This window comes from Gossypium raimondii, chromosome 4 (genome assembly GCF_025698545.1).
Source record: "Gossypium raimondii isolate GPD5lz chromosome 4, ASM2569854v1, whole genome shotgun sequence".
Lineage (NCBI taxonomy): Eukaryota > Viridiplantae > Streptophyta > Magnoliopsida > Malvales > Malvaceae > Gossypium > Gossypium raimondii.
In genome coordinates, this window is record NC_068568.1 from 17,200,902 (window position 1) to 17,216,928 (window position 16,027).

Here is a 16,027-nt window from a genome sequence, read left to right on the forward strand (position 1 = left end):
AAATATAACTTATGTTATCAATGTGATATGAAATATTATTGGCCACATATGTGGCATATGCCCAAATATTTTGTTTCATTAATATTCTTTGAGGAATGATATGAAAATGTAGTAATGAATTCTATCATTACAAATAGAAAATATTTATCTTATTTGGTATTGAAACAAACAAATATTATTCCAATATTTGATGGTACAAAATTAGTTCAAAGCTCTAGAAGAGCTAATATATCACTATCTAAAAAGCACAAAATTTGTGATGGTTAATACATTACTTTTAAAAGTTATTTGTAATGGATCTCATATTGAGATTATGAATGAGGAAAATATTATATTTCATATGAATAAAAAGGGATTGGGTTATTAATTTATATTTATTTTATAATATTTGTGATATTCTTTTGTCATCATCCTTATTAAAGGGTTGAAACCAAAATATGTGACTGTGAAAGATATACTTATGAGCAATAAAATATGATAATTCTATCTAAAGATTATTATGGTTGGATGCACCTAAAGTTGCAAGTTTTTTAAAAGCTGTGAGTATAACTCTACAGTATTCAGAATAAGTTCTCAATTAAAATTTCTTGATAAAATATTAATAATGAGAACTTGCAAGAGAGAAAAATTATATATGAAAAGTCATTGGTTATGTACATGTTGTACATCTGGAAAATAAGATCCACTCTCAAAGTTTGCTATTAATAGATTTTTGGGCATTTGAAGATTTTGGCATATTCCCTGAAGCGAATACTACATATAATTATTTGGAAATTATATTTATTGACTTGGTGGCATTATAGACTTCACATTGATTTAGACATTTCTAGTAGTAAATGTCACAATAGTACTTATATGTGGATACAAATTGAAATGAATGATAATAAAATTATCAATTTGTTACAATTTAAAACAATTGAAACACATGTTAAAGTAAACCAGAAGTTTACTAATACAAATGTGTTTACTACTTGGCGTGACCAGTTAGACCATCCTGGATCATATATGATGCGAAAATTAATTGAGAATTCATATGGACATCCATTAAAGAACCAAAAGATTCTTTAATTTAAAGAATTCTCATTTGTTGCTTGTTCTCAATAAAAATTGGTTCTTAGAAACTCACTAGCTAAAGTTGATATTTAATATCTTGCATTTCTGAAATGAATATGGGTCTATTCATCCACCATGTGGATGGTTTTGATATTATATGATTTTGGTAGATGCATCTACAAAATAATCACATGCGTTATCAACTCACAGCCTATCGTTTCCGAGATTGCTTGTTTAAATGATAAATTTCAGATTATGCAACTAAAATAATTCATCTTGCTAATGTTGGTGAGTTTACATCCTAAGTTTTCAATGATTATTGCATGTCAATTGGGATAAAAGTTGAATATCCTGTAGCTCATGTTCACACACAAAATGATTTAGCTGAATTGTTTATCAAATGCCTCCAACTAATAGCTAAATCATTACTTATTAGAAAAAAAAACCTTTCTATTTTAGAATGAGATTGTATTGATTTACATGTTGTACGCATCAAGCCAATAAATTATAAATACTCCTCATTACAATTGATTTTTGGTCAAGGGCCAAGTATTTCCCATCTTACAATTTTTTAGATGTACAGTATATGTTCCAACTGCTCCACCACAATGTACAATGGTGGATCATTATAAGAGATTGTGAATCTATACTTATGTGAGTCTCCTTATAATGTTTTTGAGTTATTAATTTGATATTTAGCTATGACAATAGTTGTCAGTTTTCCCAACATTAGAGAGAGAGAATTATAAGTTTGATTAGTAAAGTATTTGAAATGAATTATCAATGTCTAAGATCCTCGTACAAAGCAATGTGAACTAGAAGTTCAACAGATAATTCATTTTACAAATCAACTGCCAGATTCATTAAATATCACTTACCAGCTGAAAATGCTCCAATACGAATTGATGTCTTAATAGGGCAAACTGTTAATGCAAAAGAAAGTAATCCATGCATAAAACATGGAAGACTGGTCGGTTCCAAAGATAAAAATCCTCGTAAAAGTAAAGGAGCAAACATTCAAGATGGTCATATAGTGGAGGTAGGGGTTCCTGAAGAGACTCATGACATAACTAATTATAAAACTAAAGAAGAGATTCTGGTAGCTAAAAGTGAAAATAGAAATGATGAAAATAAAGAGGTCTTAAAAAGTTATGTCAATACGATAAAAAGACGGAACAAAAAAATTAGGTGTTGACATCAATTTTGCTTATAATATTGTTATTAAAATAATAAAAGAAAATGATGATCTTGAGCCTAAATCTACTAAAGAATGTAAAAATAGAAAAGATTGGCCAAAATGGAAAGATGCAATTCAAGCAGAACTGAGTTCACTTTCTAAACGTGAAGTTTTTGGACCTGTAGTCCAAACACCTAAAGGTGTAAAAGCCGGTAGGATATAAATGGGTATTTGTGTGAAAACAAAATGAAATTGATGAAGTCGTAAGATATAAAGCTCGCCTTGTAGTAGAAGGATTTTCGCAAAGGCCCTGTATTGATTATGAAGAGACATATTCTCCTGTGGTGGACGCAATCACGTTTAAATATCTTATTAGTCTGGCAGTACGTGAAAAACTTGACATGTATTTAATGGATGTTGTTACATCCTATTTATATGGTACACTTGATAGTCAAATTTATGTGAAAATCCATGAAGGATTTAAAATCCCGAAAAGATATAATGTTTCTTGAGAAAATTGTTCGATCAGATTAAAGAAAAGTTTATTATGAAATAAAACAATCTAGACGTATGTAGTACAATCTTCTTCTTGAATACTTGTTAAAAAGGTTTGTCCATGTGTCTTTATAAAAGGTTTGGATCAGATTTTGTGATAATTGTTATTTATGTTGATGGTCTAAATATTATTGGAACTCTTAAAGAGCTTCAAAATACAATAAATTGTTTAAAGAAAGAATTTGAGATGAAAGATCTTGGAAAAATAAAGTTTTATCTTGGATGATAAATCAAGCATTTAAAAGATGAAATTCATGTTATTAATCAACTTATATTGAAAAGATATTAAAGAAATTTTACATGGATAAAGCAAACCCATTAAGTACTCCAATGGTTGTACGATCGTTAGATGTGAATAAAGATCAATTTTGTCCTTGCAAGAATGATAATAAGTTTCTTGGTCCTAAAGTTCCATATCTAAGTGTCGTAAGGGTATTAATGTATCTTGAGAACTCTCATTGTTCTCTTATTTATTACTATGTTCTCATTTTTAGTGGTCCGTAATTATATCTTTTATTTTCTTTATGTTTGCATTCACTTCAGGGAATGTAACAAATCTGGTAGGACAGACTTTTAAAAGCCTCTATTGAATTTTTTATTCATAATCACCATCGCAAACATGCGTGGATTTTAAATCAGAATCTATACATTCATGTTTTTATAATTATTCTCTAATTATAATAAACATGATATAATAAATAAAATATAGTAAAATATACCTGAAGATCTTTAACATCATCGTCATCACCTTGACTATTATCACAAGCACAAATCTATACTTTACCCATGCTTGTACAATAAATCAAAGATTGGGAATAAGAACCATAATTCATTCTGAGATTAATTTTTCAACATCCCGAAGATGAAGTTGTAAGGGTGAAAGTTTAAGGTGAAAAAGAATTTGATTTGTGTTATAAAATAAAGAGAGATAGAGAGACTAAAGAACAAAGAAAATATGGGAAGCAATAAAGAATGTATTTTATTGATCAATGGGATGACTTCGAAAGATTTTGAAAAGAATAGAGAATCATCGTGCTAATAATGTTTTATAAAATAAAGAGAGATGGAGAGAATAAAGAACAAAGAAAATATGAAAGCAATAGAGAATGTACTTTATTGATAAAAGGGATTATTACAATGCTTCATCGAGGTCTCTATTTATAGGCATAAAAGTATAAAAGAACTAGATGTCTAATTCTAATAACTATTAGAATTTAAAATACATCAAAACTTTATCTTGGTCATGATGGACATCCACTTAATAAGATATTCATGACAAATATATATTTTAAAATATTTATTTCAATTTTAATAGTATATTTAATTTGTAAAAATAGTGATAAACTTAAAAGAATTATTTTAACATTTTTAAAATTTATAGTGACTCATTATATAAGATTGTAAATTAAATTATTGCATATAAATAAATTGAAATAACCTATTATAAAAATAAAATTTGCAAAACACCATTAAGAATTACATTAAAAAAAACATACACATGTTAAAATTTTATGATATATAGTAAGTAATAATATGATTTATAACAAAAATAACTTTATAAGAAAATTATTTTGTGAGTCCAATTAACCACTCACTCCTATGGTGATATTTCCAAGAACTTCCGTGTAGACCTGTTTATAGGTCGGGCTACCCGGCCGGGCCCGAAGGCTCACTCGAAATGTGGGAGAGTTTCAGCAAAAATATAGGCCCGAAAAATGGGCTTCGACAAAAAAATAAAGCCCGTTTAAAAAACAGGTCGGGCTTCGAGTTAGACATTTTTTGCCTGGGCCCGACCCGAATTCACTAAAGGACAAAAAAATCTATTTTTTTATTTTTAATATTATTTTCTTATTGTTTTCTCCCTATTTTGCTACTATTTTACAATTATGTTGCTACTATTTTTTTGTTATTGTTTGGATATTGTATAAAACTTATTTTATTGTTAATTTTGTTATTATTTTAAAGATATTTGTTAATTTTATTATTATTTTAGAGACATTTGCTTGTTAAGTTACATTTCTCTTAGTGTTATTTAAGTATACATATTTTTTAAAATTTATTTTCAATTTGTTAGGAAATATTTATTTTGATATTTTTAGTATTTTTGATGTATTATATATAATTTTTAAAATTATATAAAAAATAATATAAAAAATAATATGGGCAGGTCAAGTCGGGCCAGAGTTTTAACATTTTTATTCGGGTCGGATTTTGGTAAAATTTTAGGCCCATTTTTTAGGCCGGACCTAACAAATGAACCTAAATTTTTAGTTGAACTTGACCCGGCCCGACCCGACCCATGCATACCTTTACTTCCGAGTCAGACTTGGACCCCAAGTACTTTTAATTATTAGCATTCGATTGGAATCTTCAAGGACTTGGACTCCAAGTAATATTCTCTTTTAGGCCGCAAAGTCGGCCACCGACTCATTCTGAAACAGAGTTTACTTGGGAACAATCCCCACGATTCCGCTATTTCAACCCAAAATGGACAAAAATGGTTACGTATTCTCTTACATCAGCAGCCAACTATCATATCCTAAAAATGAGCTCCAAACTTTGCTTATATAACACATTTTGGCACCCTTCTATTGTCAGATCACGTTCACAGTTCCTTTCATGGCTCAAGGTCACTTTGTCTTGATCCCTTTCATGGCTCAAGGACACTTGATCCCCATGGTAGATATTGGTCGACTGTTAGCGCAGCGTGACGTGACTGTTACTATAGTTACAACACCTTACAATGCAGGCAGAGTCCAAAAATCAGTGGCCCGGGCCATTGAATCAGGGCTCCCCATACGTTTACTGCAACTCCAGTTTCCTGGCAAAGAAGTAGGACTGCCAGACGGGGTTGAGAATATAGACATGTTGCATTCAATGGAGGACTTGATCAAATTCGTCAGTGCCGCAAACAAGATGGAAGAAGCAATGCTGAAATTATTTGAGAAGCTAACACCACGCCCCAATTGTATTATTTCAGACATAAACCTGTTTTACACCCGCAAAATTGCTACCAAGTTCCAAGTTCCAAGGATATCCTTCCACGGATTTTGTTGCTTCTGTCTTCTTTGTTTGCGGAATATACAGTCCTCAAAGATAAATGAGACTGTAACCTCTGATTCTGAATACTTCACGGTGCCTGGTTTGACCGACAAGGTGGAATTTACTAGAGTCCAGTTGCCACTTGACTATGATGGATCCTGGAAGGAAATTTTTGAACCGATGTGGGAAGCTGACCGAGCATCATATGGAGTTGTCATAAATACCTTCGAAGAGCTGGAATCGGCTTATGTCAAAGAGTACAGGAAGGAAAAGAAAGCTTGGTGTATTGGTCCAGTGTCTCTCAGCCACAAAGATGAGTTGGATATGGCTGAAAGAGGTAACAAAGCTTCAATCGATGGGCAGAAGTGTTTGAAGTGGCTTGATTCTCAACAACCCGGCTCTGTAATCTATGCTTGCCTTGGGAGCACAGGCAGTATAAAGTGTCCAGAACTGATAGAGTTAGGATTGGGGTTAGAGGCATCGAACAAGCCATTCATTTGGGTCCTAAGAGGAAATAATCCAACGGCAAGCGAAGTAGACAAGTGGATTAAAAGGAATGGATTCGAAGAAAGAACAAAAGGAAGAGGGCTTGTGGCTGTAGGATGGGCTCCCCAAGTACTCATTTTGTCACACCCAGCAATAGGAGGCTTCCTAACTCATTGTGGATGGAATTCAATAATCGAAGGCATTTCTGCTGGTGTCCCTTTGATAACATTGCCATTCATGGGAGACCAGTTCTGCAACGAGAAACTTGTAGTACAAATACTGAAAATTGGAGTCAACCTTGGGGCTAACAAGCCTACGATGCTGGGAGAGGAGAAATCTGGGTTCATTTTGAACAAGGAACATGTTAAAAATGCAATAGACAAACTGATGGAGCGAGGAAATGAAGGAACAGAGATGAGAAAACGAGCCAAAGAATTAGGAGATGAGGCGAATAAAGCAGTTGAAGTGGGGGGATCTTCTTACATGAATATTACACTGTTAATACAAGATATCCTCCAACAATCTCAGGAAATGCGTTAGGATTTGGTTCAAACCTGATCGGATGGCCACAACTGAGTATTTATTTCCCTTTTGATGTAAAACTGTAAAAACTAGAATAATGCATCAAAACATCAAATTAAAGTGAAAAACTACAAAATTTTTTAAAAATTAAGTGTTAAAGTGAAAGCTCTAAAAACTAGAATATGCATTTAAAAGTTGTCATATTGTATTTATTTATTTCATTGTCGAAAATTTTAATTCTTTTTAATGTTGAAATTTTAGATTTCAAAATATAGTAAATAAATTATTGAAATTTTATTACTATAATATTGATATTAATTAATTTAATTTCTTTTAAATTTTGAAATTTTATTTTACATTTCTAAATCATTCTTAACAAAATCAACTCAAATAATATTCATACTTAACAATTGTCAACTAAACTTAAAATCTTTTATTATATAATCTCAAATCTTTCATGGTGAAAAGTATTTTTTAAAAAATTTGCAATTAATTAAATTAATTACTTGTTTTTCGTTGGGGTAAAGAAGTGATGAAAATAATTTTGGATTTTATTTGACATGAAAAATAAAATTAATTAATTGTAAGTATTTATTTTCTTTTGCTTTTAGCTTAGTATGGGAGATTCGTGAAAGTATTATATGAAACTATGATTCCACGTCATTTTTATCCCTTTCCAATAAGAGAAAGGCCGAAAATCAGGAGGAAAATTTTGATTTGTCATTCTTAATAAATTTCAATATTATAGTAACAAATCAATGAGACCATTAATAAATAAAATTTTCAAAATTTCTTTAATCAATTTTAATGTTTTGAAATTTGAATTTTCAATATTAAAAAAAGGAGATAAATATCAAAATTATACATGAATTTTAATACAAATTGTAATGTTATACACCAACTTTAGTTTGGTCTAATTGTATACATCAAATTTAAATTTTGATTCAATTTTCACATTTCACTAACCTCTTTAATTATGTGGCATTATTTTCCATTAAACCAAATATAAATTGTTGACATGACATTTTATTAAATTAAAAATAAATTATTTTAAATCTCTATAAAAGATGAAAAATGCAAAATTAAATATCATCTAATTAGCAGACCTTATTCAGTTACTACTCGGTTCTCCTTCTTTGAATTCTTTGATTGTACTCGTAAACCAACTAAAAATCCAATAAAGGCAAGTGCACCTATCAATTATTAGTATAGCTACGGTAAGTAAAGATATCGTTCCCACGAGTATTAAAAGTACTAGTAATTACCGTATTTCTATTATTTAACTGACAAATTGGAGTGATTGATTAAAAACTAAAATTAATTAATTAAATTAACTAAAGAACGCGACAAATAACAAATCGGGAAAATAATCGAGTAAACAACTAAGAAGCAAGACAATACCTAGGAAAGAATCCACCTAGATTTCACTTATCATTATCAATCGATATTACGCAATTTCTTCACTTAGTATCTTGATCCGTAGAAATCCCTAAATTATGTTAATATCTCTCTTCAAGACTAAGAGCAACTGACTCTAGGTTGATTAATTGAAATTTCTTTCTAATTAAAACATCTATTGTCGCATTAACTCGACCTATGGATCCCCCTATTAGATTTGGCTCTAATCTAGTAGATTCATGTCATCCTATTTCTAGGATTACATGCAACTCCACTCAATTAAGCTAGTTCTATTCTTCAATAAGGTCTATTCCTCCTCTGATTCAAGCACATCAAATTTGGATTAATAGTCTAGAAATAGTAAACCAAGAATTAAGCACACATAATTGAGAACAAGATCCAAGTATTTATCATGTAAAAATAGAAATTAAAAGAAAAAATTCATCAAAGGGTTCATCACCTCTAGGTATTTAGAAAGTTAGTTCATAATCGCAAATAAAGTCGTCTCAACGACAATATAACCACAAGAAATAAAGAAACTAATAATAAACTTCAAAGAAATCAAAAGAAGATTTTCAATCTTAAAGGAAATCTACTTTAGAGTCAACTTCAATGGTGTTTTCCAAGTTGTTTCCTTCAATATTCTATGACGGTTTGCTCCCCTCTTCTTATCTTTGTCATACCCAAAAAAACCTAAAAATTGTGTTTTTTCGCGTGTTTGGAGTGCAATTTGTGATTTTGACATAGCCTGGCACATGACTGTGTGGCAGCCTGTGTGGCTCACACGGCCGTGTGTCCAGCCCGTGCAAAATGACCTAGCTCATGTGGCTCTTGAAACTTGCTCCGATTTTTTAATTTTCGCTCTTTTTTCGCTCCATTTGCTCCTAAATGCTCTCTTAAGTATAGAAACATGAATTTAAAGGATTGGAGCATAAAATCCATCATTTTAAATCGAATAAACATCCAAAACCGCATTAAGAATGAGGCCAAAACATTTTACTTTTGGCATTTATCACATATCCCCACACTTAAGTATTTGCTTGTCCTCAAGCAAAATCCTCAACCCACAATGAAATTAACTTTCTCAATTTTTCATTCTCATCAATAATGTTTTAAGATAATTCGCAAATAGTCATGCATTGAAAATTCAACAAAAAGGACACTAAAGATTCAAGTAGTTCAAGCCGAAATTTTTAAAGCACACAAACAATAGGCATCTCTCCTTATCTAAATAATTACCTTAAATTCAAAATCAACAAGAATTAGCATCCACTCTAAAGATTCTCTCAAAGCACTAAAAGTGTTTAAGGTTCAAATATTTTGCACTCAATAGTGGAACGAGAAAAAAAAATAAAATTCAACATTCAAAAGAAATGAAACATAGTTAAGCAACTAACTAAATCAAAGCTCGACAAAAAGGGAGTCAATAACAAGGATAATTTTACAACATATAGGTTACGGGTTAATAAAAACTGGATAGAAAAAATTGTGTTAGGATCAAAGAGATTTACTAGGGGTTAATTCAATAGGTAAGCTTTTTACAGGTTAAATGAGTTAAATCCAAAGTGCCTCTATCATCTTAGCATATCAAATCAATGATGTGGTCTCAACATGCATAATCGAAGCAAGTTCTAGAATAACAAATCAAGTTGATACACTCACAATCATAAATAAAATGAGCATGAAATAAAATATATGCTCTATAGGCTCAAAGCTTACAAAAATTATGATTTTGATGTGAAACTTACAATTTCAAAATTTCAAGATAATAATTCAATTCAAGGAGACAACCTAAAATAATAATTTCTGAAAAACAATTATCATACTTGACTCTCTCGTGTTTTAAAGTATAAATCAATCAATACATAAAAACCCATAAATTAATCCAAAACAACATCAATAAAAAGTCCAAATAAAAAAATTCACTCTAATGGAGGGTATGAGAAAATTACTTAAACACAACAAATAATTTAAGGATTTTATCACAAATATACAAACAACCTCCCCACACTTAGGATGTACATTGTCCTCAATGTACAAACATATATGAGCACAGTATAAGCATAGTATCAAAAGAGAGGGAAAGAACTAAAATTGCTTTAAATTTGGATGAAATTGCCAAAATAGTGAAAACCGACATCGTGGGCAAATCTAAATGAAATACTTGTTTATGAGCAAACTAATAAAAAGATAAAGAGATTACAAACTCGAATCAAAACAACCATCAAAATAATTAAAACCACAGCATAGTTCAAAATAAAAATAAAATAAAGAAGTCACACCAATAAAAACGAAACAACTAACAAAACACAAAAACAACACAAAAATAAAATAAAAATAAAAGTACAATTGGAAATACAAGTAAATAAAGCAAAAAAAAAAATTAGATCAGTTATCGTTGTCATGAGAGGTGTCGGGATCGTGCAGCTCATGATAAGAATGAGAGATATGGTGCTGGTGAATCTAATTCAAAACCGCATCGATACTATCGGACCACTCAAATCATCGCTGCTCAAATCAGTCGAACTGCTTAGAGAGGTCCTCGAGTGTAACAGTAGGAACAGTGGCAGAGAACAAGGTGGGTCCGTATGGTGAGGAGGATCATCGTCGAGAAACTCCTCATGCTCATCCTAAGGGTCAGAATGAAATAATATGTGTCGACGTGGACCCACTCTATGCTATCACTCGATCATCTCCATATGACTTATAATCGATAATCCCTATGGGATCATCTGTCCAACAATGTAAAGGAGGGTGTCTGCTTCGGAGTATCAAGGAGGCCAAAATACCTCACTAGGCGAGTCACATAAGGGCCCAAACAGATAGGACCCTTCCTACTACAATCAAACTAGTGGTGAAAATATAGGGCGATGAAGTATGCAAGATCGAAGGGTCGTCGCATTGCCTTGCTTTCAAGACAGTAAGCATCATATGTACCCACAACACCGGTGCTCTCTCTTCGACCGGTCAAAGTGTGCGCCAAAATGGCATGGATATAGTGCAATGTCGAAGGTACAGAAGTTGACTTCGACTGAATTGGGTTATATGGTGTCGCAGTCGTAGGAATGTCAGTCCAACAGAGAGAAGGGGACAGATGGATGTGCCGGTATAATGTGAGGAACCGCTCAGCACTTATGAACTCCTTAGAATAAAGTCCAAGGGCGACTCTGAAGCCCAGGATGCTTAAATAATGCATCTTACCACTGATTCTGAAAGAAATAGTGCGTGGCTCATCATGTCTTGACATCACATATTGTAAAAAAGTGCCAAACAAAACTCTAATGTAAGCTCAAAGTAAGTGGGCTCGGCAATGGACAAAAATCAGTCCTAAGGAGTTGTCTCGATCAGTGCACACACTCTATTGGCCAAGTGTATCTCCTGTAGGGCCGTCCAATTGATACAACAGCCTAATCCTAAGGGTCTCTATCGTAAGTGCTGATATAGGTCTTCTTGAGGACTTAAAGGGAATTGCAGACATGTGTGTCTCGCAACTAAGGTGGGGCCCGAAGTCTTCTACTTTTTTTAAAGTGAGGATGATGATCTGAGATTTACCACGAGTGTTTTTCATGGTGTACAATAGGTTTCGAGTGGTTGTCGCTGACGATCGACGAAGGCTAAGGGGCGGACGATGGTGTACGAACACAATGGAGAAATGACTGGCAGGAAAGGGAGACTCCGACAAGGGTGTAAGGAGCGATGGAGGTAGATTGGGTTGATGGAAATAGAGATCTATGGGGGGAAGGTCTGACAGGGGCAAAGATAGGTGAAAAGAAAGGGACGAGGGTTTGGGTGAAAAGGGGTGGTTGTTGCTGACCGATGAGGAGAGAAAGGAGGTATGATGAACAGTGGTCGAAAAGGGGAGAGAGATTCGAACTTGGCTGAAACGATGGCTTGATCGACTAAGGATAGAATAACGTGAGAAAGGAAGATGGAGGGATGAATGACAAGGTGGGAACGAGGTTGGTGTTAATCGATGGGAGGGGATAGAAAGTTGAAGGGGAAAGAGTTGGAGGCAAATCAGCGTTGAGATGGGTAGAACCTAAAAAACCCAAATTAGGGTTTTCAATTTTAAAGGGGGACACAATTGTGTATTGGACCGTGCTGGGTCACACGACCATGTCTCACGCCTGTGTGTACACCCCCAGCCCTCGTGTCTTTCAAAATCTTAAAAAATTAAGCTCTAGGACTCACATAGACTAGGACACTCCCTTGTGTCCTTGCCGTGTGTCTTTCAAAATCTTAAAAAATTAAGCTTCAGGACTCGCATGGCCTAAGGCACGGCCTTGTATCCTGGCCGTGTGTAATCATTCTTCATTTCTCCCATGCCTATGTGTGATGCCGTATGGGACACACGATCACTCACACGCCTGTGTGGCAGGTAGTGTATCGCACGCGGTCGTGTCTTTAACCCATGTAACTCACTGTGTTGCAATAAAATTAAAAAAAAATTAGTCTAGTTTACACACAGCCTAAGACGCGCCCATGTTTCCAGGCCATGTGACCCCTGTTTTAAAAAAAAGTAATTTTTTACTCTTTATAAATTTTAAAAACAAATAATAATGGATGGAATTTTTTTCAATTTTTTTATTTTTTTAAGAAAATAAAATAAATAAATAACACAAAAAAATCGGGTTACCTCTTGAGAAGCACTTATTTAGAGTCTAAGCTCGACTTTCATTTTTAAGCTCATGGTTAAGGCGAATCTTGGAACCAAAGCTTCTCTCTCTCTCAATATCAGTTTTACCACCAAAATAAGGTTTGAGACGAGTATTATTTACCTTGAGCATGCCGAATTCAGAATATGTTACCTAAATTGTACAGTATGGAAAAACGGTTTTCACCATAAATAGGTTGGACCCTCTTGACATAAATTTTGAAGGAAAAATTTATGGATCCGATTTGTCTAACAGTACTTTGTTCCCAACTTTGAATTGGTTCATTATCTTCACATGCACATCATGGTGATGCTTTGTTTCTTGTGTTTTCTCAGTTTCTCATCAATCTTCGATCGTCATTCATCTAGTTCATCGAGCTACACCATTCGCTCTTCACTTGTTCCTTAAGTTTAATCAATTTGAATAAAATGTGGCTCCAACACATTTTCATGAGGAATTTCCTACAAAGAACATTTAGTATCATCTCGCTCACTAGGGACTCTTACAAAATTACATGCTTGAAGAGTAATCGTTTCATCACCTATACGAAGCACAAGTTCACCAGTACCCACATCATTAATAGTTGTAGCAGTGGTTAAAAAGGATCGACTTAGGATCATAGGTACCTCAATATCCTCATCCATGTCCAATACAACAAAATCGACACGAAATATAAATTTCTCGATTTTCACAAATACATCCCCAATAATAAACCTAGGATATCTAATGGATCTATCTGCTAATTGAATACTCATCCTAGTGGGTTTGGGTTCCCCAAGACTAAGTTGTTTGAACATCTTATAAGGCATGACATTTATACTAGCTCCCAAATCAGCCAAAGCACTTTCAACGTTTAAACTACCAGTGAGACAGGAATAGTAAAACTCTGTGGATCTTTAAGTTTGTTGGGTAATTTGTTTTGGAGAATGGCCGAGCAAACTGCGTTGAGCTCCACAGTTGACAAGTCATCTAACTTTCGTTTCTTTATTAACATCTCCTTTAAGAATTTTACATACTTTGGCATCTCTGAAAGGGCTTCAACAAATGGTAAGTTAATGTGCAATGTTTTTAAGAGTTTAAGAAATTTACCATATTGTTTGTGCAGTCTCTCTTCAATGTTGCCAGATATAGAATTTGTGATTTTTATTCTCTAATTACCTACTTATACTCTTTCTTACCTTTCTCAACCTCATCACTTTTCACAACAGCTTCTAGCTCCGACTTCTTTTTAGGCTCGACTAAACCTTCCATATTTCGTTGGTGGATTTGCTCCCTTAGGTTAGTTTTAGTGTTGCTAGGTAAGCTCTCTTGTGGTATTTCTGAAATAAGTTTGGAAAGCTGTCCAATTTTATTTTCAAGTCTATGAACCGATGCTTGTTGATTTTTCAGTGCTATTTCAGTGTTTTGAAAAAGAGTTTCTAATACCAAAATAAATTTTGCCAACATCTCCTTAAGGTTCAGTTTCTTTTCTTACTGATAAGGTTACTAAAAACCTGGAAAGGGTTGTGACCTTTGATTTCCTTGACCATCCCAAGAGGAATTTGGATGGTTCCTCCAACCTGCATTATAAGTATTTCTATAGGGGTTATTTTGAGGTCTAGAATACCTAAGAAATCGACTTGCTTATGCTCCATGTTAGACTTAAAGGGTGAATATTTTGGATTAATCATTGCCACTCCACTCGTATCGCATTGCATTACCGAAATTACCTGCTTAGAAAAATTCAAACCATTAAATTTTTTATTCAGTGTTCCACTTGGCTTGCCAACATAACAGTTGCATCTATATTAAAAACATCGGCTGCTTTCATTAGTTTTGTTCTCATAACTTAACAATGATAGTTATTCAGTGCTATTTCTTCAATAAACTTTTGAGCTTCCTCGGGTGTTTTATTATTCAGTGTTTCACCAGCTGCTGCATCAATTAATTGCCTACTTGAGGGATTCAAACCGTTGTAGAAGATTTGAACTTGTAACCACAAAGGTAACCCATGATGAGGGCACCTTTTCAAAAAATCTTTAAATCTCTCTTATGCATCATATAATGTCTCCATATCAAATTGAACAATGGACGAGATGTCGTTTCTCAACTTAGTTGTTTTATCCGGTGGAAAGTACTTCAACAGAAATCTTTCAGTCATTTAATCCCAAGTCGTGACAAAACCTCGTGGAAATGAATTCAACCACTGTTTGCCTTACTCCTTAAAGAAAATGGGAATAACTGTAAGCGTATGACATCATCAGAAATGCCACTAATCTTGAATGTGTCACAAATCTCTAGAAAGTTAGCCAAAAGAGTATTTGGATTTTCATCCTGCCAACCATAAAATTGAACATGCTGTTGTACCATCTAAATTGTGTTCGACTTCAATTCAAAATTGTTTGCAGCAATGGTAGGTCTCAAAATACTCGATTCAGTCCTAATCAGAGTAGGCTTAGCATAACCATACATAGCCTGAGGGGCAAGACTTATAGGAGGTAGCTGATTATATTGATTATCGCTTATCTCCACAGTAACATCCTTTTCCTCTTGATCGTATACTATATTCTGTTGACTTTTCCATGCTTCTAAAACCTCTCCACGATTTTTGCGAGTAGTCTTTTCAATCTCACTATAAAAAAGTAATAGATTTGACGAGTTCGTCTAGTCATAAAATAAAAGAACTAGCCAGAAGCAAACAAACGAAAAATACTAAAAAGTAAAAATTAAATAAAAGGAAAAAATATTAAAAAAATAAAAATGGTTGAATTAATAGAAATAAAGTTTTCTTTATATTTTAGTCCCCGACAACGGCGCCAAAAACTTGGTATCCATGAAACCAACTAAAAATCCAGCAAAGGCAAGTGCACATATCAATTAATAGTATAGTTAAGGTGAGTAGTGATATCGTTCACACGAGGAATAAAAGTACTAATAATTATTGTCTTTCAATTATTTAACCGAAAAATTGAAGTGATTGATTAAAAACTAAAATTAACTAAAGAAAACGACAAAGAACAAATCGAGAAAATAGTCGAGTAAACAACTAAGAAGCAAGACAATACTCAGGAAAGAATCCACCTAAATTTCATCTGTCATTATCAATCTATATTATGCAATTTCTTCACTTAGTATCTTAATCATTAGAAATCCCTAAATT

The 16,027-nt window shown here is 33.1% G+C and overlaps 1 protein-coding gene and 1 non-coding gene across 2 annotated transcripts; both read left to right on the forward strand.

Annotated features, from left to right (window-relative positions):
- The first annotated feature begins 5,088 nt into the window (after positions 1-5,088).
- Positions 5,089-7,177, forward strand: LOC105767869 (UDP-glycosyltransferase 73C25). The gene has a single exon (XM_012587438.2). It carries the CDS (start codon positions 5,405-5,407, stop codon positions 6,851-6,853), a length of 1,449 nt encoding a protein of 482 aa, XP_012442892.2. The 5' UTR covers positions 5,089-5,404; the 3' UTR covers positions 6,854-7,177.
- A 7,696-nt stretch (positions 7,178-14,873) lies between these two features.
- Positions 14,874-14,980, forward strand: LOC128040691 (small nucleolar RNA R71). Its single transcript, XR_008195497.1, has one exon. It is a non-coding gene; the product is annotated as a small nucleolar RNA R71 (small nucleolar RNA).
- Positions 14,981-16,027: the final 1,047 nt, after the last annotated feature.